This window comes from Anomaloglossus baeobatrachus, chromosome 8, assembly GCF_048569485.1.
Source record: "Anomaloglossus baeobatrachus isolate aAnoBae1 chromosome 8, aAnoBae1.hap1, whole genome shotgun sequence".
In the NCBI taxonomy this organism is placed as follows: Eukaryota; Metazoa; Chordata; class Amphibia; order Anura; family Aromobatidae; genus Anomaloglossus; species Anomaloglossus baeobatrachus.
The window spans coordinates 193,149,165-193,176,580 of NC_134360.1; the positions used below are offsets into that span (position 1 = coordinate 193,149,165).

The 27,416-nt window shown below is 45.1% G+C and overlaps 1 protein-coding gene across 1 annotated transcript in view; it reads left to right on the plus strand.

The window, feature by feature from the left end:
• RPAP2 (RNA polymerase II associated protein 2) overlaps window positions 1–27,416 on the plus strand; it is a 156,314-nt gene that overhangs the window by 76,988 nt on the left and 51,910 nt on the right. The window contains exon 7 of the mRNA XM_075322130.1: window positions 8,735–8,803. Within this exon, the coding sequence (XP_075178245.1) occupies window positions 8,735–8,803 (69 nt within the window). The remainder of the gene's footprint in view (window positions 1–8,734; window positions 8,804–27,416) is intronic.

The following is a 27,416-nucleotide window of genomic DNA, read 5'->3' on the forward strand; positions in this document are numbered from 1 at the left end:
CAAGAAACGAGCACAACTGTATACATTAGTGACATAACCCCCTCCACATCTTTACATCGCAGGGTAGTTTTTGTTTTTTTTTATTATTATTATTATTATTATTATTATTATTATTTCAAATCTGTTTTATTGATGAGACTGTTGTCAACATACAAACCATATCATTTGTGCAATTGCAATACATAAACATCATTTTCTCAATGCCGGGATAACATCCAGAAATTGTTACATTACTAAATTTCTTGGAATTCTTCAAATTATCTTTGTGCTATTACCATACAACCACTTATAAATTATAGGTCAGAATTCCCACTTCTTTTGACTTCCCGTATCCTAATATACTCATTCTCCTTGTATGTCTATTGTCTTATGAATTATTGATAAATCTTTTCATATAAAAAATGAAACTAGAAAAATGCAGATTAATGTTCAGAAAAGAAAGAAAGAAGAGGAAAGATACAAGCATAAAGAAGAGGAAATTAGAGAGAAGGTGGAGAGGGGGGGAAAGCAAGAAAAGAAAAAAGGGGGGGGATGAGACTCCCTTTATTATTATTAATAATAATAATAATGATAATAATATTAATATTATTTCTTATTTTCTGTTGTCCAAACCTAAATGTGATGTGTGTATGTATGTGTGTATATATATATGTATGTATGTATGTATATGTGTGTGCGCACATGCACTCGTGACCCATACATTCATAATATATCCATCTGCAGGAAAGATTATATCCATTGTACCACTTTCTAAGAATATTAGCTGTTGTACTAATGCTTAAAAAGAAAAAAGGCAACTCCATTGTCCTGATTTTCTGTATACTGCTCCTATGCAAACATTTTGGTCTTTACAAGCACAATCTACAAATAATTCCTGTGTGATCCTGCAGTTTTGTGTGACTGTCTGTTGCCCTCCATGTAAGAAACAAAAATGTGCTCACAGGTGCTGTATACATAACTGAGGGATATTTAGCATGCTTCTTTGGCTTGGAGAAAACCAGCTACGATACTTGCGGAAAACTACTTATATAATCTTAAACAAAAAAGGGTAATTCAGTATAGTGATGATGGGATATGTTACAGATGCGTTAGAGCGGGGCGACGTCCTGCGATAGAGCAGGGAGCTGTCCTGAGTAAGAGCGTGGTGGCCGTCCTGCGTAAGAGCGTGGGGCCCGTCCTGCGTAAGAGCGTGGGGGGACGTCCTGCGTAAGAGCGTGGGGGGACGTCCTGCGTAAGAGCGTGGGCGGACGTCCTGCGTAAGAGCGTGGGGGGACGTCCTGCGTAAGAGCGTGGGGGGACGTCCTGCGTAAGAGCGTGGGGGGACGTCCTGCGTAAGAGCGTGGGGGGACGTCCTGCGTAAGAGCGTGGGGGGACGTCCTGCGTAAGAGCGTGGGGGGACGTCCTGCGTAAGAGCGTGGGGGGACGTCCTGCGTAAGTGCGTGGGGGGACGTCCTGCGTAAGAGCGTGGGGCCCGTCCTGCGTAAGAGCGTGGGGGCCCGTCCTGCGTAAGAGCGTGGGGGGCGTCCTGCGTAAGAGCGTGGGGGGACGTCCTGCGTAAGAGCGTGGGGCCGTCCTGCGTAAGAGCGTGGGGGGACGTCCTGTGTTGGCGCGGGGGGACGTCCTGCATTAAAGCGGCGGCGTCTCTTATATAAGGCAGATTCCCAGTACAGAAGGGATTTCTAAGCATCATACTACTTTCGGTGAATTAAGACAGGCAGATTATGGACTGTTAACGAGCACTGATCGACTATAGCCAAGTAAATTGGTGCTCATTTACTGGCCTAATTTATACTGGACAATGAGCAATTACGAGAGCAGAACAATCATTAAAGAAATGTTTAATCAGAAAATGACCTATTGTTTGTCAGGCTTTAGGCAATGTTTCTTGGGAGTTTTTTTGCCCAGATCACAATCTGTATTAAAAATCAAGATGAATAATCTTGTAATTTTCTCACTGGCCACTGGGGCTATTTTGGACTCAAACTTCCTGTTATTTCAGGAAACCCACATGTACAGCAATGAACAGGCTCTGTCTTTAGTACAGACGCACCTAATGAAGGGAGAGCGGGGCAAAGGGAAGGCTGTAAAATTATCAGCTGTGTAATGAGGTATTACTGGTCATTGTAACCCTGTCTGTGATGATATTGAACCTGCTGAAAACCCATCCTGAAAGAACAAGAAGTATAAGTCTAAAATAGCCCCTGTGGCCAGTGAAAATATTTCAATACTACTAATTATTTTTAATATAGATTGCGATATGCATAAAAAAACAAAAGTATAACACCAATAACTAATTTAAAAAAAAAAGTCCTATTTAGGTTATACATTTTTTATTATTATTATTCTGTTATGGGAACTGAATTCACTGCTATTGTTCTTAAATTAAAGAAATTGTCCAGGCTTGAGGTTAATGTCTACAGTCTTTTTATACAACTGTAGACTTGTAAGTCTTCACAGCTTGAACACCTGTTGCGGTGAAGATCCTCCAGTTACAGGAGTGGGAGGTTTGTGACCACAAGTATGAAATTTGCAGATATCCGACCAAATTTCGTCTCGACATGTCCCACCTCACTCAGTTCACTTGTACTGAATGATGCCGCACAATCTAGTCAGCACTTGACCGCATTTATACAAATCTTATTCTTGAAGTTACGTGACTGCCCGCTCCCGGCACTGGAGAATACTCGCCACGTATGGTGCACGAGCTGTGAGGACTTAAGAGTCTACAGTCCCTTAGAAAGACTGCAGACTTTAACCTCAAGCCTGGATAACTCCTTTTTAAAGAGGTTGTCCGACCCTAAAATCCAACATTTGTTTTAAGCTAATCAGTGCTGTTTTGCAATATTAAACACCTCTATAGATTTAGCTTTTTGTTTCTACCTTTCGCTCCTCCTGAATTTCACTTCATTGCCTGTGACTCTACCAAACTTTGCAGCTTCCTGAGCCTTTTTGTCTAAACTCAGTCAGAGTTGGCTCTACCTCGCCTCAGTTTCCAGCCCTGCCCTCTGGCCACCCACTGCATGCTTATTGGCTGTCAGTAATCTGCTCTCTGCCTGCCCGCTAGACATTGGCTGTCAGTAATCTGCCCCTAACACCGCTGTCTGCCAACACACTGCACACTCATTGGCTGTCAGTAATCTGCCCCCATGCTGCCCTCTGCCTGCCCACTAGACATTGGCTGTCAGTAATCTGCCCCTAGCACCGCTTTCTGCCAACACACTGCACACTCATTGGCTGTCAGTAATCTGCACTCTGCCTGCCCACTAGACATTGGCTGTCGGTAATCTGCCCCTAGTACCGCCCTCTGCCAACACACTGCACACTCATTGGCTGTCAGTAATCTGCACTCTGCCTACCCACTAGACATTGGCTGTCGGTAATCTGCCCCTAGTAACGCCCTCTGCCAACACACTGCACACTCATTGGCTGTCAGTAATCTGCCCCCATGCTGCCCTCTGCCTGCCCACTAGACACTGGCTGTCGGTAATCTGCCCCTAGTACCGCCCTCTGCCAACACACTGCACACTCATTGGTTGTCAGTAATCTGCCCCAGCAGCGCCCTCTGCACACTCACTGGCTGTAAGTTATCGACCCCCGCACCGCCCTCTGTCCGCCCACTGCACACTCATTGGTTGTCAGAAATTACCCAGCACCGCCCTCTGCAGGCCTGGCAGAGCCTGGATTTGGCATTAGTCGTGACTTTACAACCAGTCTCTGCCAAACAGGAAAACTCTAGTCCAGAATCGGGAGAGAGCTGGTCACATGACAGTGTGGTATCTAGGCAACGATGCAGAATGTTGACAGGGATTATATTTTAAACTGTCAGCATTCTGCAATGTAAGTACACACACAAATTATAGAGAGAGCCCAGACAACCCCTTTAATTTAATGATCAGATCTGTGTGTCATCACTGCAGCTAGTGATTGATTGCAGCGGTCACATCCTGTCTGGACAGGAGAGGGCAGGTAGTGCTGGGAGGAGGGGTGATTTGGTAAGGAGAGAGTGATGATTTTGCTAAAGCCTTTTATGTGGTTAAAAAAAAAATTAGAGGTGGGAAACCCTTTTTAATCGATCTGTGATGTGAAACCCAGACAATGGACAAGAGTGCCGTGGAAAAAATCCACACTTGTACCGCCACGTTTTCTCCATTGCCTCCTATGCGGACACGTTGGTTTAGCATCCCAGGTCTTTGGATAAGTTTTTGCCCCCGTAGTATGACCCATCTTCTTAAGACATTTTTGGCATTTCTTTTTAAAATAAAGGCACGTTCAATAAAGTGGCGCTGGGGTTAGCAATGTGACATAAATCCATTATTAAATCCCGTTGGCGTTCTTTTCAGAGCAGTGTATCTGCGTGCTGTCTGCAGCGTGGCATGCCATCGCCTCCGCCATCCCTTCCCATGTAACGGCTCCAGGAGCATATTAATGACAGGGACCAGTGTTTGGAGCTTGCCAATCAATAAGGACATTGACTAGAAGGTAATAGACACAAATATCTGCAGCTTCCGCTGTCTGTGTACATGGACGTCGCCTCCCCATGCTTCAATCAATAGCTGGACATACTGCACAGCACTCGCCGCTCCTCCGCTGTTTGTTGGCGTGTCCCCAGATGAATCAGGCCTGTCTCTATCACTTATCTTCAGCCTCGCAGATTTACAGCGCTGTCACAGGAGCGCAGGCTGTCAGCGTGATTCCTGCAAGCACATCGCCCTCCTCTCCGCACTGCAAGACGGCACTGACGGCCTACTCTATGCACCACACAGAGCTGATCCTACAGCAAAATGTGACAATAACGAATTATACTTCAATGATATATCCATGCGAGAATTCCCCTGATGTTCCTCCTGGAAATTTATGAATAAATTGACAACTGGGCAGTACCATTACCCTTGTGTATTCTGGCAATGTTTCCAATTCTTAAGTGCTTTTTATGTCCTTAATGGAGTTAGTTTGGGGGTGAGCACTATAGTCTTGCAGCGATGGGGTCCTCTGTTCAAGGACAACATCTGCAAGGAGTTTGTATGTTCTCCACGTGTTTATGTGGGTGTCCTCAGGATTCTCCAGTTTTCTCCCATACGCCAAAGACATACTGATAAGGAATTTAGATTGTGAGCCCCAATGGGGACAGTGATGGTCACATCTGTAAAGCGCTTTGGAATTAATAGCGCTATATAAGTGAGTAAAAAAAAAAACAAAACAACCCAACATGCTACATAGAGTAAAGAGAGCATGAATCTCACATGTCTGAGTGTGCTGTGTATTGGAGACATCATAGCACTAAGGCTAGGTTCACACTTCCGTTGTTTTAAATCCGTCAGGTCCGTCAGCAACAGATCAGTCATTTTTTAGTTGGCAACTGATGCAACGGATGTGTTTTTCACAGGATTCCTTTCACAGGAATCCTGTGAAAAACTGATCCGTTGTGTCCGTTACATCCGCTGTGCGTCTGTTTTTTGATGGATCAGTCATGATCCGTTTGTGTTTGGGACAGCCCAGTGGGTGTGCCAAACCTGCTGGACATGCTCAGTAGAGAATGACGGAATCCAGCACCATAGACATACATTACAAGTGTGACGGACTGCGGCGGATTCCTGCGCGGTGCGTTAATTTTGATGGCCAGAAAAACGTTATATTCTGCGTTGCTCCCGCCCGGCGGTCAGTCAAAAAAACGACTGACCGCGACGCAGCGGATGCAACGCAAGGTAATCAGTCGTAATCCATCACTAATACAAGTCTATGGGACACAACGGAATCCGCTAAATGGATAGCGTTGTTTACCATAGCCGCGGATTGTGACTGATACATTTTAACGGAAGTGTGAACCTAGCCTAAGGCGGGCTTTGCACACTACGACATCGCAACTGCGATGTCAGTGGGGTCAAATCGCAAGTGACGCACATCCGGCGTCGCAGTCGATATCATAGTGTGTAAATCCTTTTTGATACGATTAACGAGCGCAAAACCGTCCAAATCGTATCGGTGTAGCGTCGGTCATATCCATAATTTCGGAAGGACCGATGTTACGATGTAGTTCCTCGTTCCTGCGGCAGCACACATCGCTGTGTGAGAAGCTGCAGGAGCGAGGAACATTTCTTACCTGCGTCCTGCGGCTCACGCCGGCTATGCGGAAGGACGGAGGTGGGCAGGATGTTTACGTCCCGCTCATCTCCGCCCCTCCGCTTCTATTGGCCGCCTGCTGTGTGACGTAGCTATGACACCGCCCGACCCGCCCCCTTAATAAGGAGGCGGTTCGCCGGCCACAGCGACGTCGCAGGGCAGGTGAGTGCATGTGAATAATGATAATGTTCGCTACAGCAGCTATCACCATTATATTGCAGTTGCGACGGGGGCGGGGACTACCGCGCTCGGCATCGCAGCATCGGCTTGCGATGTCGTAGTGTGCAAAGTGCCCCTTAGTCTCCCCACCAGCTCAGAGATAACAGAAAATTGGAGAGTGAGCCTGCAGAAGGGAAAACTGGTGAAACTTGCAGGATACGAATCATATAATGGCCAAAAGTGGTGTTATTCCTCATGTACACACTACAGCTTATTCTGAAAAGTCAGCTAAAACTACCAATATACCTTACCTATTAAAAGATCTAATAAAGAAACCCCTTTTATCCCTTTTTTTTTTTTTTTTTTTTTTTTTTTTTGTTATTATTATATATAACCTTTCTCCTGTTCTTTCATTTTTGGAAAATTTTTGGATTTCTTTACCAGATAGGTTGTACCATATACAAGGGCTCATTCATTCACACTAGTTGCTTTTATACTGCGTTTAGCCATACTTTATCTATCCTAAGTGACCTCCTAGTATTAAAAAAAATCATTCCGTAAGTTTGACTCCCTCAAACCACATAACTGGGCAAGCAAGTCTTTGAAAGCGAACTCAAGTAACACCTTTATATCTTCTATCTGTTGCTCCATTTATGCCTTATTTACCTATAAATTAAAATGCTCATTAAGTGCGGTGGGCGTGACAGAGCACTTAAGGTGCCTTCACCCCCCAAGGTTATTTTCCTGCCTCGTGCCAGCCTCTTTACACTGTCTGATATCACACAGACAAGGAGCTATCAATGAAGCTAAAGAGGCTGGTACTGGACAGGGAAACAAGCTTCCTGACATTGCAGCAACAGATATAAAATCTAAAGGAGTTCAAGGATTTGGCTTCCAAAGCCCTGCAATGCTCATATATACAGTTTTGGGAGGGGTTGATGCTACTGACTGTTGCAGCACTAGAGGACTTCCCACTCTTACAAAAAGATTCTTAGTAACACTTTGTGTGTGTGTGTGTGTGTGTGTGTGTGTGTGTCTACATAGATCACAAAAGGGAGTACACCCCTCACATTTTTGTAAATATTTTATACCTTTTTATAGGACAACACCGAAGATCTGACATTTTGATACAATGTGAAGCAGTGCACAGCTTGTATAATAGTGTATATTTGGTGTCCCTAAGTGAAAATGTGCAAATTGTGTCCAAAGTGTCAATATTTTTTTGTCCATCAATTTCCAGCACTCCCTTAACAACTCTCTTGGGCATGGAGTTCACTAGAGCTTAATAGGAGCCGCTGGATCCTCTACCATCCTTTATGATAACATCACGGAGCTGGTGGATGTTAGAGACCTTGTGCTCCTCCACCTTCTGTTTGAGGAGGCCCCACAGATGCTCAATAGGGTTTATTTATGAAGACATGCATGGACAGTCCAGTTTCTTTTGGCAAGGTAGAGGTCATCTTGTAGGTGTGTTTGAGGAATACTGCCCTGCGGCCCAGTTTCCAAGAGGAAGGGATTATGCTCTGCTACAGTATGTCACAGTACATGTTGGCATTCATGGTTCCCTTCATGAACTATAGCTCCCCACAGCTGGCAGCACTCATGCAGCCTAAAAACCATGACACTCCTTCTACCATGCTTGATTGTAGGTAAGACACACTTGTCTTTCTCCTCCTCACCTAGTTGCCATCACGCATACTTCACACCATGTGAACCAAATAAGGGTATCTTGGTCTCATCAGACCACAGGACATGGTTCCAGTAATCTACGAATCTCCTTAGTCTGCTTGTCTTCAGCAAACCATTTGCTGGCTATCTTGTACATCATCTTTAGAAAAGGCTTCCTTCTGGGATGATAGCCATGCAGACCAATGTGATGCTATGAGCGGTGTATGGTCTGAGCACAGACAGGTGGACCCCACACCCCTCTAGCCTTTGGAGCAATGCTGACCGCACTCAAACATCTATTTTGGATAGACAATCTCTGGATTTGGCGCTGAGCATGTGCACTCAACTTCTTTGGTCGACCATGGCGAGGCCTGTTTTGAGCAGAACCTGTCTTGTTATACCACTATATGGTCTTGGCCACCGTGCTGCAGCTCAGTGTCAGGCTGGTGGCAATCTTCTTATAACCTAGGAGGCCATCTTTATGTAGCGTAACAGTTTTTTTTTTCAGATCCTCAGAGAATTCTTTCCCATGAGGAGCCATGTTAAACTTCCAGTGACCAGTATGAGAGTGTGAGTGAGTGATGACACCAAATGTGACATCCCTGCTCCCCATTCACACCTGAGACCTTGTAACACTAATGAGTCACATGACACTGGGGAGGGAAAATGGCTAACTGGTCACAATTTGGTCATTTTCACTTAGGGGTGTACTCACTTTTATGATATACTGTATGTAGTCTACTTGTTTTCCAATTAGATTGTCATTTATTTTATTGTTTTGTTGTTTCAGATTTTCAAACACGAATATTACTCACACGGTCCCGGAATGGTCAATAATTGCCATTGTCCTGCTGTCGGTGTAAGTATTCGTAATGCGCAGAATGCTTTTTGCTCCCTGTATATTTTATGCCTATGGCTACAAACAAGCCCACAGTATGTCAGTAACAAGGAATAGGTGCCAGACTGAAGATGTAGCATCAGACTACACAATGTTTTGTATGCAGTCTGTAACCATGGAAACGCATAGCTTTTCATGGGAGCTGAGAGCTGAAAACACGAAGTAGGTGCAGATTATTCTTACCGACTTGTTTCTCACGACTTGCAACATTTTTTACAACTTGTCAGACAAAAGGGATGTGCCCTTGATGGAAATAGGCGGGGCTTGTTGAAAAAAGGGTGTGGCTTAACGTACAATTGCATGCCGTGAAAAAGGCACGCTGCTTATTATCTGCTCTGTTTATTTGATCTAGCAGAAAAGCCGGCTGATAACCACCAGTGACAAGCTGTGTGCTGACTAGTGGGAGAGGGAGGAAAACTATCAGAAGCTCCTTTCCCGCTGTTTTTTTACTACCCACAGTGGAGGAAGGCACACTGACTACTTCTTCTCGCTCTTTTAGCGCTAAGCCCCGCCCCCCGCGGCCGCGATAAGCCCCCCCCCCAGGAAAGCGTGGGAAGATCTCCAGCCATCGGCTGATTCTGGTAAGGTGCTGCTCACTGTAGCTCTGCTGAGCATTGCTCCCCCTCCTACCATACTCCTATCAGGAACATGCAGAATTCAAAAGGCACTAAGAGGGCTAAGGCTCACATAGTCTATTATTCAGCCTGCACTGCCTGCCACGTTGAGCTACCACGTAAACACACCTCTTCTCTCTGTGAGTCCTGTGCCCCTATAGCCCTCCAAGACCCCCCTGCCACCACCGCCGCAACCGTCAGCCCAGAGCCTAGGGCTCCCAGCCCACCGGAATGGGCACAGTTTCTGTCCCAATCCATGGAAAAACTGTCACAGAACCTGGTGCTGGCTATGCAATGTCGTCCTCCACACCCTTCTGGGTCCCTAGACGGAACGCAGCCTGAGGATACCCCTATGGAGGATCCTTGTGAGGTAATCCGGGCACATGCTTCACCGGTTGCAGGGATCAGGAAAAGAGCACACAGCTGGGTGTCTCCAGCGGGCTCTCCCTCGGGAGCACACAGGGCAGGCTCTCCCACACGCTCCACGGCTTCTGAAGAGCTGGAGGAGGGAGAATGCTGTTTGTACCAGGATGATTCCTTGGTTTCACCCTCCCCAGATGATCAAACTGCAATAGACTCCCTTATAGCAGCAATCAACCAAACTCTGCATGTGGAGGATTCCCCCATCCACTACCACTGACCATGCGGTCTCCTTTAAGAGGGCAAGAAAACCCCAAAAGGTTTTCGCTGATCACCCGGAGTTTCAGGATATACTCACAAAGCAAAGGGAGAAGCCTGACAGGCGCTTCGGTAACCGAAAACTCATGGAGTCCCGGTACCCTTTTGCCTCACCTGCCCCTAAGGGCTGGGCCGATCCGCCCTCGGTCGACCCCCCCGGTCTCCCGCCTTACCACAAAGACGCTCCTGTCTTTACCCGATGGTTCCTCCATCAAGGACCCGACAGACAGACAGGTGGAGCACCTCTCCCGCTCTGCTTTTGAGGCTGCGGGTTCCTCCCTCTCGCCCTCCTTTACCTCTGTGTGGGTCGCAAAGGCGATCTCGGTCTGGGCAGAATCCCTTAACACTTCGCTTGAGGAATCCCAGTTCACTCATACCTTCACAGAGGTAACAGCTCAAATTGCTGCTGCGGCGGTGTACCTCATGCAGGCCTCCATGGATGCTGCTACCTGCGCAGCGTTTGCCGCCTCAAATACCATAGCCATCCGTAGAGCTCTCTGGCTCCGACAATGGCGAGCGGACTCTGCCTCCAAGAAGTCTCTCACGGGCCTCCCCATTTTTCCAGACCGATTTGTTTGGCGAACGTCTGGACAAGCTCATTTCTGACGCCACGGGAGGAAAGAGTACCTCCCTCCCCCAGCTGAAGTCCAGGACGTCCTTCACCAGACGTCCACAGTCCTCGATCCGCTCCTTTCGGAACTCATTTGGTTGGTCAACACCCCGTGCTGTCCACGCCACCAGCCGTGGACTACGCAGGGACCAACCTTCTCAGCTCTCCCCGAAACCTACGTCGTCATGGCAGCCTAGACCGAAACAGTCCAGGACTAGGGAGACTCGGCCACGACGTTCCCCCCTCATGACTCCTTCGGCGCCCCGGAACACACACTCATTGTAGGAGGTCGACTGCGGCTCTTTCAACACATCTGGGCTGCCGCCTCAGACGACAAATGGGTGCGAGACCTTGTGTCTTCCGGTTACCACATAGAATTTCGGACCCGACCCCCGAGTCGGTTCTAACAGCAGGAGTGATAATACCTGTCCCAGACGACAAGAAGTTCGGGGTTTTTTATTCCAACCTCTTTGTGGTCCCCAAAAAGGATGGGTCAGTTCGACCCATCTTGGACCTCAAACACCTAAACAAGCATGTGCACGTACGGAGATTCAGAATGGAGTCCCTAAGGTCCATTATTGCATCCATGGTCGAAGGGGAATTCCTCACATCCATCGACATCAAGGACGCGAACCTGCACATACCCATCACCCCAGATCACCAAAAGTTCCTCCGCTTTGCAATTCAGGACCCCCACTTTCAATTCGTAGCTCTATCCTTCGGCCTTGCCACCGCACCAAGGGTCTTCACCAAAGTCATGGCGGCCGCCATGAGCGTCCTTCACGCCAGGGGAGTGGTCGTTCTCCCTTACTTGGACAACCTCCTCATCAAGGCCCCCTCCTTCCGCGACTGCTCAACCAGCGTACAGATCACTGTGGACACCCTATCCCGCTTAGGGTGGCTAGTGAATCTGGACAAATCATCCCCAGTCCCATCACGATCCATCACCTTCCTGGGCATGTCCCTGGACACCCGTCGGGGCTTGATCCTTCTCCCTCAGGACAAGGCGATCGCTCTTCAACGAGCGGTACGCTGCCTTCTACGTCCTCCGTCTCGCTCCATTCGATTCAGCATGAAAGTGCTCGGCAGGATGGTGGCGGCTATGGAAGCAGTACCCTTTGCTCAACTGCACCTCCGCCCACTGCAGCTAGCCCTTCTAGCGGCCTGGGACAAGAGCCCCTTCTCCCTGGACAGACATCTTCAACTGATGCCTTCAGTCAGGTACGCGCTCCACTGGTGGCTTCGGTCCTCATCCCTATCGAAGGGGAGATCCTTTCTCCCAGTGAACTGGCTGGTCCTCACCACGGACGCCAGCCTCCTAGGCTGGGGAGCAGTGTACCGGCACCACACTGCTCAAGGACGTTGGACGCCCCAGGAGTCTTCCTTACCCATAAACACTCTGGAACTCCGCGCGATCTTCCTCGCGCTCAGAGCGTTCTGCCCTCTGCTAGCGGGTCGTCAGATTCGAGTCCAATCGGACAATGCAACAGCTGTAGCCTATATCAATCGGCAGGGGGGCACCCGCAGCAAAGCGGCTTATCTCGAGGCCCACAAGATCCTTAGCTGGGCCGAATCGACGGGATCAGTGATATCAGCGGTACACATACCGGGGGTAGAGAACTGGGCAGCAGACTTTCTAAGTCGCCAAGGCCTGGCCACCGGAGAATGGTCTCTCCACCCAGATGTGTTTCTACACATCTGCACTCGCTGGGGCTCACCAGACGTGGACCTAATGGTCTCAAGGTTGAATGCAAAGGTACCCACGTTCATAGCCAGGTCACGCGACCCGCAGTCCATCGGCGCGGATGCTCTAGTCTTCTCCCGGCACCACGTCCGCCTGCCTTACATATTTCCACCTCTTCCCCTGCTGCCGCGGGTTATCAGGAAGATCAAGGCAGAGGGAGTCCCGGTGATACTGATAGCACCGGACTGGCCCAGGCACGCCTGGTACGCCGAATTAGTACAAATGCTCACAGACGCACCGTGGCGCCTTCCAGACATCCCAGACTTGCTGACCCAAGGGCCCATTTCCCATCAGAACTCCAGAACCCTGAAGCTGACGGCATGGCCATTGAGACCTGGGTATTAACAAGAGCGGGATTCTCCCACGCGGTTATTTCCACCATGATCAGCGCCCGAAAGCCTGCTTCATCCCGCATTTACCACCGTACGTGGAAAATCTTCCTTTCATGATGCAGAGAAACTAACGTCCAGCCTATGCCTCTGGCCATCCCCAGAATTCTCGACTTTCTACAGTCTGGCTTGCAAGCGGGGTTGGCTCTCAGTTCCCTTAAAGGGCAGGTCTCAGCACTCTCAATCTTCTACCAATGCCGCCTGGCTCAAAAACCGCAAGTCAAGACCTTCCTCCAGGGCGTTTTCCATCTAGTTCCCCCGTACAAACGGCCGCTGGACCCATGGGACCTCAACCTCGTTCTGGACGGTCACCAGAGGTCTCCCTTTGAACTCCTCAAGGAATCCTCCCTTGCTCTTCTGTCCTGGAAGGTAACATTCCTGGTGGCAATTACGTCCATCAGACGTGTTTCGGAGCTAGCAGCACTCTCTTGCCGCGAGCCTTTCCTGATCTTTCACCAGGACAAGGTGGTTCTGCGCCCCCTTCCGAATTTCCTTCCAAAGGTTCTTACCCCGTTTCATTTGAACGAGGACATTGTTCTGCCTTCATTTTGTCCACACCCAGTTCATAGGGTGGAAAGGTCTCTGTATTCGTTAGACCTCGTCAGAGCTCTCAGATATTACATATCCAGGACAGCCCCCTTTAGGAAAATGGACTCTTTGTTCGTCATTCCTGAGGGGCCTAAGAAGGGACAGGAATCTTTAAAGGCGACTCTGGCTCGCTGGATTCGCTCTGCGATCCAGGAAGTCTACCGCCTGCAACTCAAGCCCATTCCTAGTGGGCTGCGGGCTCATTCCACGCGAGCAGTTGGCGCTTCGTGGGCCATTCGGCATCAGGCTTCAGTGGAACAGGTGTGTAAGGCTGCGACCTGGTCTAGCCTACATACGTTTTCAAAGCATTACAGAGTCCATACCCAGGTTTCAACTGAGGCAAATCTGGGTAGGAAAATTCTGCAAACGGCAGTAGAGCACCTCTCTCAGTAGGCGCTCCAGGCTGTCTGTGACTGGTTCCTAGTCCTTGGGTTGTGTTGTCTTCTTTTATGTTTCCCACCCATGGACTGCTTTAGGACGTCCCATGGTCCTGTGTCCCCCAATGAGGTGTCAGAGAAAAACGGATGTTTGTGTACTCACCGTAAAATCGTTTTCTCTTAGCCATCATTGGGGGACACAGCACCCACCCTGTTGCCCTGCGGGGCCTTGGTTCTCTCAGTACCTTATTTGGTTTTGACTCTTCTTTTCTCATGTTCCTCTGTTGAGAAGGTTTTTACTGGTTTTTTTTTGTTTTTTTTTTCTCCTACTGCTTGTGTACTAAAACTGAGGTTGCCTGGCCCGGCCAGGGGGTGTATACTGCAGAGGAGGAGCTATGCTTTTGCATCTACTTAGTGTCATCCTATGGATAGGCAGCATAACACCCATGGTCCTGTGTCCCCCAATGATGGCTAAGAGAAAACGATTTTACGGTGAGTACACAAAAATCCGTTTTTTGTGTACATAGAAAAAGTCTTACATCTTGAGTTCAGTTCATGAAAAATGGGAGCAATAACATAAGTGTTGCATTTATATTTTTGTTCGGTGCAGTTATATATTCAGTTGTACATAACCTAGTTTAATGTTTTTAGACCATTGACTCTATAACATAAATCTTTTTAAGTATTGGTGTCGGTCATACCTAATCTGTAGGTAATAATCTAATTGTTTGCTAATCGTTCTGTGTATAAAGATTAGAAACATATTGTACTAGAACATTAAACCGTCAACTTTCCCCTAACGAGATAAACGAGATCCATATCTTCAATTACAGTCATTTCAAGTAAATGTAGCAGTGTTACTTTTGTGTCTTGTTGTGGGTTTTATGAGTCATTTGAGCCTCTAGGGCAAGGAAGTACTTTGGAGACTTTCACAGGTCAAGGAACGTTGTGGTCCAACATTGTAGCATCCTTGGCGCAGCACTTAATATCTTTTGATATTGCTTCAGTCTGACACATTGTTCTATATTCACTGTCCCAAGGAAGTCCATACTGGTAGGTATTAGCGTAGGCTTCAACGAGCCCTACATCTGTGTCACTCCGTCAGATACTGCTCAAACGATTCATTAAATCAGAACACAGAAAGTAACTTTACTTGAATGCGTTGGCATCAATATTTTATTAGCTATAAGAACAAATCTTTTGTCATTTTTATTATATGCTTTTTTTGGTTGAATTGGTGATTTGTGAAACAGATCTTATGAATTTTTTAGTCTTTCTATGCAATTTCAAAAATAAAAAAAAAAGTTAAAATTTGCTAGCCAGGGTAAACTAGCTTCCAAATATGTGTATTGTCATATATTAGTACCTGGGAAAAGCACTCAAGAAAACTGCACATTTTTTGTATTACAAATCTACAATTTACCATTAATTCCATATGACTATATCAAGTAAAAAAAAATGAAGGGTTGTTTAAAAAAAAAAAAAAAAAAAATTTCATAGGATTTGTGAATTTTTTTTATTCTGTTGTTGTTCCAAAAGCTCTAACATACAATAATGAGGAAAACTTTGAGTACAGTATAAAAAAAACAAAACTATATATATTATTATTATTATTATTATTATTATTATTATTATTGTTGTTGTTTGTTTTTTTTTTATTATTATTATTTTGCCATTAATTCCATGGCGCTTTACAAGTGAAAAAGGTTATACATAAAAACTAGTACAGCAATCATTAACAGTACAAAACAGACTGGTACAGAAGGAGAGAGGTCCCTGCCCGCGAGGGCTCACAGTCTACAGGGGATGGGTGAGGATACAACAGGTGAGGACAGAGCTTGTTGCGCAGTGGTGTACTGGACTGAGGGTTATTGTAGGTTGTAGGCTTGTTGGAAGAGGTGGGTCTTCAGGTTCCTCTTGAAGCTTTCCACGGTAGGGGAGAGTCTGATATGCTGGGGTAGAGCGTTCCAGAGTATGGGGGAGGAACAGGAGAAATCTTGTACGCGATTTTGGGAAGAGGAGATAAGAAAGGAGTAGAGAAGGAGATCTTGTGAGGATCTGAGGTTGCGTGTAGGTAGGTATCGGGAGACTAGGTCACAGATGTAGGGAGGAGACAGGTTGTGGATGGCTCTGTAGGTCATGGTTAATGTTTTGAACTGAAGTCTTTGGGCAATGGGAAGCAAGTGAAGGGATTGGCAGAGAGAAGAGGTCGGGGAGTAGCGGGGGGAGAGGTGGATTAAGCGGGCCGCAGAGTTCATATTATAGATAGATCGATATATATATATATATATATATATCTAATACACTACACTAAAGTTAGTGTTATTCGGCTTTCTAGTGAAATTTTACCTGCAAGGGGGACCTGACCACACCACCGGGCACAGACGTCATTGTCTTGCTGGACAACAGACCAGTGGGCCTCAGTGCTGTTCACTGATAAAAATTGATTCTCAACAAAATGATGAACAGCAAATTCTCAACAATTTGCTGAACAAAAATGATGGCCGCCCACAATGTTGGAGACGTCAAGGAGAGTGCTATGCATCAGCCACTGTTATCCCCAGACGAGTCTTTGGTGGCGATGGTGTTACATTGTGGGCCGGTGTGTCTAATCAATACATAACGGCCCTACACTTTGAATGGCACAGTGACAAGTCCCTACTACTGGACTATCCTCATTAATTGAGTCATTGTGCCTCTGTATGAACAACACTGGCCTAATGTCCTCTTCATGGACGACAATGCTCCAGCTCATCAACGTTGCATCAGTAGGGAACGGCTGCTTAAACTGGAGAACATCAATGGAGCGGCCTGCACTTTCTCCAGACCTGAATCAATAGAAAACCTATGGGATCAGCTGAGCCGCTGTGTAGAGGCCATAACTTTGTATTCCAGAACCTCAATGTTCTGAGTGCCGCCCTCAAGAAAAGTGGGATGCCATGTTGTTGTTCATGATTGATTGATAAATCAAGTAAAACAGCTTTTGCTCTTGATCCATCCATCCTAATTAATCAATCGACTGCTTGGAGAGCCATAGGTCTGCATAAGAGCTGTATACACAGAATGGTAGCATTTTTTTTTTAATAATATTTGCCTAGTGGCTTCATTTTTATTTATTTTTTTCCATTATACCTTAAAGGGAACCTGTCCTGTTGAAAATGGTATCTCATCCGCAGACAGCAGGTTGTGGAGGAGGAGGAGAGGAGCAGATTTTTCTTGGAAAAGTTTCCATAAAACTTGCATTTTACTCATTGAAATCCTTGGTGTTTGCATGCAGATCAGTCCAGTGGGCGGTCCTACTCGGTGATTGATGGTCGTCTCTGTACTGTGCATGCAGCGATAGCTGTCAGTCAGTAGTAGGACCGCCCACTGGACTAGTGTACAAACATTAGGGATTTCAATGAATAAAATGCAAGCCTGCTTCTCCTGCTCTATACCATGGCCACACTTCGGACTTCATATACAATGTGACTGGTTCCTTTAATTTGACCAAACTAATTGTTAGTAAATTGGTAATTTCTTTGATCTAATGGTGGAGAAAATGGAGTGGTAATAACATCAGCAAAATGGCTTTAGTCCTAGCATGGAGCCCTACTAATATTGGAGAGTCTAAAATTATGCAAAAGAGGGAACCGTGTGTTACCCACAGCCCAGGAAAGTGAACGGGAAGCCTCTGGGTATGTATCTTTAATAGACCAATATACATACGTTAACATTCACTTCTGAATAATACGCTAACCACAGCCACTGAGATGCCCACATTTCCCAGCAGATCAAAGCATCTACATTGTGCAATCGGAAGACTTAAAGGGCACCTGACGCTAGATGCATGCTGCTTTGACCATGGATCAGGCACTGGCTGCGTTATTGCTATCGTCTACATGTGAAAAGCCAACCGGGGACTATGTATCTTGGATAATTGGTATGAAACAGGTCCCCATCGGCTTCTTGAGTTTCATTTAACCATACACCTATCCATATGAAAACCGACATACGGAAGAAAACAGGACAATTTAAAGGGAATGTGTCTCAAGGTTTTTGCTATTCCTTCTGAGAACAGCATAACCTAGTGGCAGAGACTCTTGATTCCAGCAATGTATCACTTACTGGGCTGCGTGCTGTAATTTTGATAACAACTCTTGTTTTATTTGCTGCAGTTCTACCAGTTCTCCAAATGCGCCGCTCTGAATTCCCACACCACTGATTGGCAGCTTTTTATGTATACTGTGCATAGGCAGAAAACTGCCAATCAGTGGTAGGGGTGGGGTCATACTAAGCTCATGTCCTCTAATGATATGATAAAAATGTTTTGTTTTGTTTTTTAATCAAAACTACAGCAAAGAGCCCAGTAAGTGACACATCGCTGGAATCAGTGTCTGTCTTTACATTATGCTACTCTAAGACTAAGTAGCAAAAATCTAGTGACATAGTCCCTTTCGCAATGTAAACAGATATGTGAACATAGCATACACTTCTGTCTATACAAATTATTTGTAGAGATGGCTCTATATTACTGTTTTCCCTGCTAAAATCATTTAAAGGGAATCTGTCAACAGCATAATGTAGAGACAGAGACCCTGATTCCAGCGATGTGTCACTTACTGAGCTGTTTGCTGTCATTTTGATAAAAATCAATGTTTTCTCTGCTGCAGATCTAGCAGTAATATAGGGCTCATGAATATGCTGGACTACCTGCAGCATGCCAAGTAGTCCTCTGAATAACATTGGTCCTGTTGATTAATCAGCAGGATATTATCATTAATCGGGCTGTTCAGGCAAGGCCGGACATTGTGTTGGTGGTACTTAACAACCGCAAAGGGACGCAAGAAGTAGGGGCCCCATTTCCATCTCCAAAGCAGGTATAATTATAAAAGGTCCATATATTATATATTGTTCTTGCACCCGGGTCCTTTCTACCTGGGTCTCAGATAAGTGTTTTTTTCTTTTACGTGGACCTAATATCCACGTAAAAAAAAATCACAGCCTGCAATAGTTTCTTCTGTATGTTGGATGAAAAAAAAAATGACCATACTGATGAAAATTCCTTTTTTTTTTTGAAATTTTTTTCCTGGATGAAAATGTAATAACTTTTTTTTTATAGGATTAGCCTTAGAAGTGTGTGTGTGTGTGTGTATACACAAAAATATACTGCTCTGGCAAAAATTAAGAGTCCACTGCAAAGCTGTTAGTTTTTTCTGATTTTTCTCTTTATATTTTTGAGTAAAATGTAAATTGTTCTTTTATTCTATAAACTACTAACAACGTCTCCGAATTTCCAAGCAATAAATTTTGTATTTATTTTCTGAAAATGAGAAATGGTCAAAAAAAGAAAACAATGCATGGCTTTCACACCTCCAATAATGCCAAAGAAAACCAGTTCATAATCATTTAGAACCAGCAATACTAATTTTTTTTTAACTCGGGAAGAGTTCAGAAATCAATATTTTGTAGAATAACCATGATTTTTAATCACAGCTTTCTTGCGTCTTGGCTGCTTTCCATCAGTCTTAAACACTGCTTTTGAGTGACCTTATTTATGCCTTTCCTAGTGCAAAAATGTAAGCAGTTCTTCCTTGTTTGATGGCTTGTGACTATCCATCTTCCTCTTGATTATATTCCAGAGTTTTTCAATGGGGTTCAGGTCTGGAGATTAGGCTGGGCATGACATGGTTTTAATGTTGTGGTCCTTCATCCACACATTGATTGACCTAGCTGTGTGGCAGGGCACATTGTCTTGCTGGAATAACCAGTCCTCAGAGTTGGGGAGCATTACCTGAGCAGACAGAGGCAACTGTTTTTTTTCCAGGATAACCTTATATGCGGCTTGATTCATATGTCCTTTTCAAAGTTTAAAATGCCCAATTTCTGTAGTAAGGTAATCTTCTCTGATGAGTCTAATTTTCAGCTTTGCCCATCACCTGGTCGTCTACTGGTTAGACGAAGACCTGGAGAGACGTACAAACCACAGTGTCTTGCACCCACTGTGAAATTTGGTGGAGATCGGTGATAATCTGGGGATGCTTCAGCAAGGCTGGAATTGGACAGATTAAACTTTGCAAAGGATGTATGACTCAAGCCGCATACAAGGTTATCCTGGAAAACCAGTTGCTTCTTTATGCTCAGGCAATGTTCCCCAACTTTGTGGACTGGTTTTTCCAGCAGGACAATGCGCCATGCCCCACAGCTAGGTCAATCAATGTGTGGATGAAGGACCACCACATCAAAACCCTGTCATGGCTAGCCCAATCTCCAGACCTGAACCCCATTGAAAACCTCTGGAATGTAATCAAGAGGAAGATGGATAGTCACAAGCCATCAAATGAAGAACTGCTTACATTTTTGCACCAGGAGTGGCATAAAGTCACCCAAAAGCAGTGTGACAGACTGGTGGAAAGCAGCCAAGACACATGAAAGCTGGGATTAAAAATCATGGTCATTCCACAAAATATTGATTTCTGAACTCTTCCTGAGGAAAAACATTATTAGTATTGTTGTTTCTAAATGATTATGAACTTGTTTTCTTTGGCATTATTGGAGGTGTGAAAGCCATGCATGGTTTTGTTATTTTGACCATTTCTCATTTTCAGAAAGTAAATACAACATTTTTTGCTTGGAAATTCAGAGACACACTGTCAGTAGTTTATAGAATAAACGAACAATTTGCATTTCACCCAATTATATACCTATAAAGAGGAAAATCTGAAAAACTGAAAATTTGCAGTGATCTCTTAACTTTTGCCAGAGCTGCGTGCGTGCGTGCGTGCGTGCGCGCACATATATATATATATATATATATATATATATATATGTATATGTATAGGTGTATATAATATTTTAGATTTATAATCACCTGTTCTATCACTTCGTGTTGCGTATAAGTATTTATAGTTAATAAGGTATATGTTGTTTCATTATGCTGTAGTTTGAGGCCTGTGGTTTCGGTGGTTCCTGTATTCTTTTCTCTTTCGCATTTTCTGTGCTGTATAATAATCCATTGCCATTTTTTGTAATTATGTTCTTTAAAAAAAATTCAAGTCTTAAGATTCATTATATTGTTTGGTCAATGCTGCAATATGATGGGGCCCACTTCAGTTTGGACATGTATATCCCAGATGTCGGCTAATGGAAGCTTTCAACATTTTCCCAAAGAACTGTCTTGTTAGATTGTATTTATGTGAACTGGCTGCTGCCGGTGAACTGTGGTCCGTCGTTCCGGCAGTAACAGCAGGGCAGGTAACGCTGCCGCCTCTAAAAGCTTGTGAGAGCATTTCCAAATGTTCAGGGAGCAAAAGCATCAGCTCTGGGAACTGGTATTTAAACAGTCAGAAAATGACCATAATCGCTTGTCAATCGTTCAACCATTTGAAAGTAAACCTGTCATGCCGGGGTACTCTGGGGTGCAAATATGGCACGCAGCAACTAAATGAAATCACACGGCCGACGCTTCTTGGCTATATCAATCTGTAGTTTTCCATTCATGTAACCTGCATTACGGATGGTAGCAATTGTCTCGCTACTCCTCTGATTTTATCAGTATCGATGGCTACCTTGCCAGTAAGAATCTGCTTTTTTTTTTTCTTTTTTTTTTTTCGGTATGGCCCAATTTGAACATGAACTTTAGGCTCTCGTTACACTGCATTTCCATCACATGTTTGTTCCCCTTACATATGTTTAAATTAGCTCTATACGCTCCCAATCACCAAGTGGCGACGAACAGAATGTCCCTATATATATCATGGGTTACGGAGAACTGGCAAATGGAATCTGTCAGCAAGTTTTTTTCTATGTAATCTGAGAGCACTATAAAGTAGGGGATTAGACCTCAATTCCAGTGATGTCACTTATTGGGCTGTGCTTTGCTGTTTCAATACAATCAGTGTTTTATCAGAAGTAAATTATCACTTGAGGAAATGGTGTCTCGTGCCTCCTGGTCCAATTATGCCCCCACCACTGTTTAGCAGCTTTCAGTCAGTATACCTCGCACACAGAAAGCTGCCAATTGTGGCTGTGGGCAGGTCTGCTAGATCTGCAGCAGAGCAAAAAAAAAAGGGATTGTCACAACTACTGCACCCAGTATTGGGGTCTCTAAATTAGTACTCATGTGCCTAGCAGTCCAGCTAATCTATACAAACCTGCCCCCATCACTGATTGGCAGCTTGCTGACATTGTACACAGGAGGCTGCCAATCAGTGATGTGGGCGGGGTTATACAGGACTTCACATTCTGAGCTCTGCTAGATCTGACACAGAGAAAACAAGGATATTCTCAAAATTACACCAAGCAGTCCAGTATGTGACCTATTGCTAGAATCAGGTTCTCTGCCCCCACATCATGCTGCTGTGAGATTACATAGCAAAAATCTGCTGACAGATTCCCTTTAATGCTTTATTGTCAGTAATATGTATTATATCATGAAATTATATCTCAGGCAACACAAGCCCAAGGTTCAGTCTTACTCCCTCATTTAACACTGGGCTGTATCTTTATTTTACCACCAAAACTGATCCCATCAAACGTACACATTTTATCTGTGGCTGAATATCACTGCTTCAGCGCTGAAGAGTGGATATCAATCCTCATCTTGTTTAATCAGAGTTTTATTTCCTCTATAGTTGGGCTGATTACATCTACAGGTCTGCATAGGTTGTTGCCATAGCACAGCTTTCCTGGTATTGCTTCTTTTATAGAAAATAAAAAAAAAAAATATATATATATATATATATATATATATATATATATATATATATATATGTGTGTGTATGTATATATATATATATATATATATATATATATAATGTAGAATATATTTTATCTTATCATCTTACTCCTGTTTTTTTTATTTTTTGCAAAAGCCCAATGAGCGCATTTTTGTATAGACGTGAGGACCATAACATGGCCATCAAACTTCTCCCCTGAGAGTGCTCCTGAGCCACAGCTGCCCATATACTAGTGATCTCTTGTGGATCACACTACAATAATAAAAAAAAAAAAAAATCTACTGCAGAAAATTAAACCTATACATTTGAGATATATATCTCTGATCTGCCTTACAATGTGTGAACAGAGTCGTAAGCTGGATATGCATCTTACATATCCGTCGGCTGGACTATAAATTCGGCTGATGGCTCTCTCCAGACTTTCCCGTACACAGGAACGTTGAGGATAGTTACGTGACCCTATGTATATTGGTTGGGCGATTCTGACAATTTTTATGTAAGTTCTATGTTATCCTTTCTATAAGTCTACAAATCCACAGAATCCTATGCGTATGGATGTTTTTGGCAGAGGTCAAGCTATGTAGCCATCACGCACCATCATCTTGTTATAGTCCTTTCTACCCTTCTTTTCTAACCTGTTGTTTTTTTTTCCTGATTTTAGATTTTTTATTTCTTTTTCTGTTGATTTATTATGGAAGGAAAATGAGTGGAAATCATCTTTTATAGCAGAGTTAAGGTTAAGCTCTGTGAGCTGTGCAGGATCATTGTGCAGAGAGGGGGAAGAGGTGAGCTGACATTATCACCTATAATAGAGTGTAGCCATTAATGTATTCTTTTAATTTCCATCATTTTGTAAACCATTTGGAGCAAAATATTTCCCATGCTCGGGAACTCGGTACTCGTAACTAGTGATGAGACGGCACTACCATGCTCGGGTGCTCAGTACTCGTATCTAGTGATGAGCGAGCACTACCATGCTCGAGTGCTCAGTACTCGTAACTAGTGATGAGTGAGTACTACCATGCTCGGGTGCTCAGTACTCGTAACTAGTGATGAGTGAGTACTACCATGCTCGGGTGCTCAGTACTCGTAACTAGTGATGAGCGGGCACTACCATGCTCGGGTGCTCAGTACTCGTAACTAGTGATGAGCGAGCACTACCATGCTCGGGTGCTCAGTACTCGTAACTAGTGATGAGTGAGTACTACCATGCTCGGGTGCTCAGTACTCGTAACTAGTGATGAGTGAGTACTACCATGCTCGGGTGCTCAGTACTCGTAACTAGTGATGAGCGGGCACTACCATGCTCGGGTGCTCAGTACTCGTAACTAGTGATGAGCGAGCACTACCATGCTCGGGTGCTCAGTACTCGTAACTAGTGATGAGTGAGTACTACCATGCTCGGGTGCTCAGTACTCGTATCTAGTGATGAACGAGCACTACCATGCTTGAGTGCTCAGTACTCGTAACTAGTGATGAGTGAGTACTACCATGCTCGGGTACTCAGTACTTGTAACTAGTGATGAGTGAGCACTACCATGCTCAGGTGCTCAGTACTCGTAACTAGTGATGAGCGAACACTATCATGCTCAGGTGCTCAGTACTCGTAACTAGTGATGAGCGGGCACTACCATGCTCGGGTGCTCAGTACTCGTAACTAGTGATGAGTGAGTACTACCATGCTCGGGTGCTCGGTACTTGTAACTAGTGATGAGCGAACACTATCATGCTCAGGTGCTCAGTACTCGTAACTAGTGATGAGCGAACACTATCATGCTCAGGTGCTCAGTACTCGTAACTAGTGATGAGCGGGCACTACCATGCTCGGGTGCTCAGTACTTGTAACTAGTGATGAGTGAGCACTACCATGCTCGGGGGCTCAGTACTCGTAACTAGTGATGAGCGGGCACTACCATGCTCAGGTGCTCAGTACTCGTAACTAGTGATGAGCGAGCACTATCATGCTCAGGTGCTCAGTACTCGTACCTAGTGATGAGCGAGCACTATCATGCTCAGGTGCTCAGTACTTGTAACTAGTGATGAGCGAGCACTACCATGCTCAGGTGCTCAGTACTCGTAACTAGTGATGAGCAAGCACTACCATGCTCAGGTGCTCAGTACTCGTAACTAGTGATGAGCGAGCACTACCATGCTCAGGTGCTCAGTACTCGTAACTAGTGATGAGCGAGCACTACCATGCTCAGGTGCTCAGTACTCGTAACTAGTGATGAGCGAGCACTACCATGCTCAGGTGCTCAGTACTCGTAACTAGTGATGAGTTGGTACTACCATGCTCTGTACTCATAACTAGTGATGAGAGGGCACTACCGTGCTCGGGTGCTCTGTACTCGTAACTAGTGATGAGCGGGCACTACCATGCTCAGGTGCTCAGTACTCGTAACTAGTGATGAGCGAGCACTACCATGCTCAGGTGCTCAGTACTCGTAACTAGTGATGAGTTGGTACTACCATGCTCTGTACTCATAACTAGTGATGAGAGGGCACTACCGTGCTCGGGTGCTCTGTACTCGTAACTAGTGATGAGCGGGCACTACCATGATCGGGTGCTCTGTACTCGTAACTAGTGATGAGCGGGCACTACCATGCTCGGGTGCACAGTACTCGTAACTAGTGATGAGCGGGCACTACCATGCTCGAGTGCTCAGTACTCTTAACTAGTGATGAGCGAGCACTACCATGCTCGGGTGCTCAGTACTGGTAACTAGTGATGAGCGAGCACTACCATGCTCGGGTGCTCAGTACTCGTAACTAGTGATAAGCGGGCATTACCATGCTTGAGTGCTCGGTACTCGTAACTAGTGATGAGCGGGCACTACCATGCTCGGGGGCTCAGTACTCGTAACTAGTGATAAGCGGGCACTACCATGCTCGAGTGCTCGGTACTCGTAAGTAGTGATGAGCGGGCACTACCATGCTCGGGAACTCTGTACTCGTAACTAGTGATGAGCGGGCACTACCATGCTTTGTACTCGTAACGAGCAGTTGGGTGCTCAGTAGTGCGAGACTCAAGTACCCGAGTATAATGGAAATCAATTGGGAACTCGAGCATTTTTCTAGAAGATAACAGTAATTTTGACCAGGGGTTCCCAAATTTGTAAATTCCATATGGATGTAATTAAAGGGGTTGTCCATGAAAACAAGCTATCACTTATCAGCAGGATAGGTAATAACTTGCTGATTAGTAGATGTCCTGGGACCCACCCTGATTTGGGATAGTGGGACATTTTTATCTCTGTTACAAAATGACACTGTAGTTGAGACGCCCGACCTCCGCTCCATTCATTTTCTCTGGAGCTGTTACAGCAAGTAAAGGACAGCACCTAGCAGCTCCATAGAGAATGAAGGGAGTGGCGACAAGCATGCTGTGCTATTTTAATGGGGATTGTTATTAGTTATTATTATAGCGCCATTTATTCCATGGTGCTTTGCAAGTGAAAAGGGTATACATAAAAACAAGTACAACAATTATTTAACAATACAAAAACAGACTGGTACAGGAGGAGAGAGGACCCTGCCCGCGAGGGCTCACAGTCTACAGGGAATGGGTGATGGTACAATAGGTGAGGAGAAAGCTGGTTGCGCAGTGGTGTACTGGACTGAGGGTTATTGTAGGTTGTAGGCTTGTTAGAAGAGATGGGTATTCAAGTTCCTATTGAAGCTTTTCACGGTAGGAGAGAGTCTGATATGCTGGGGTAGAGCGTTCCAGAGTATGAGGGAGGCACGGGAGAAATCTTGTACGCGATTGTGGGAAGAGGAGATAAGAGAGGAGGAGAGAAGGAGATTTTGTGAGGATCTGAGGTTGCGTGCAGATAACTACCGGGAGACTAGGTCATAGAGGAGACAGGTTGTGGATGGCTTTGTATGTCATATTTAGGGTTTTGAACTGGAGTCTTTGGGCAATGGGAAGCCAGTGAAAGGGTTGGCAGAGTGGTGAGGCTGGGGAATAGCGGGGGGAGAGGTGGATTAAGCGGGCCGCAGAGTTTAGGATAGATTGGAGGGGTGCAAGAGTGTTGGAAGGGAGGCCAGAGAGCAGGAGGTTGCAGTAGTTGAGGCGGGAGAAGCACGGATCCGGGAGATGTTTTTGAGTTGTAGTCAGCATGAGGTGAAGATCTCTGTTGGGCTCATTGGTGTAGGTCTCGGCAGTCGGACCCCTCTGATCAATAAGTTATCAGCTATCTTGTGAATCGGTGGTAACTTGTTTTTTTCCGGACATCCCCTCTAAAAAGCTGAGTATACGCACAGCAGTATCTCGCCCTGACAGCGCATTCGTGCTCCGGCGGTTCACGGTTCTGACTAATATCAAGCTAATTAAGACTTGCTTTTTTTTTTTTTTTTTTTTTAGCGATTTACAACTTTTCCATCATCAATTCACCTCTATATCACGGTGCGCCTTATGTAGTTTATTTTACATATTATCTCTGCGCTAGACAGCTGTTGTCTATTACAGGAAAGTAGGCATTGGCAGGCAGGTGCAAATAATCTACAGGGCCATTCACCATAATTAAATGTACAAAGAGCAAAAAAGTCTCCATCACTATCATTAGTGCTCGGGAGATTATTGGGGTGATAGGAAGTTGTCACCTGTTAGAAGTATGTGGGTGTATATGGCTATATAGTCTGTCTGTTTATTTACTATTATTTGTTTTATTTTCATAAATACGATATCAATAATTTGAGATTAATTCTTCCCATTGACGCCGGTCATACTCTGCACGGCTATTTTTACTATTCCCTAGGAAATGTTCATTAATCCGTGTTTATAATTCCCATTAATACATTAACCTGAGTAACAAATATTCTGCTAGTAGCGTTTTAGCCGACACATGTCGATGCCTC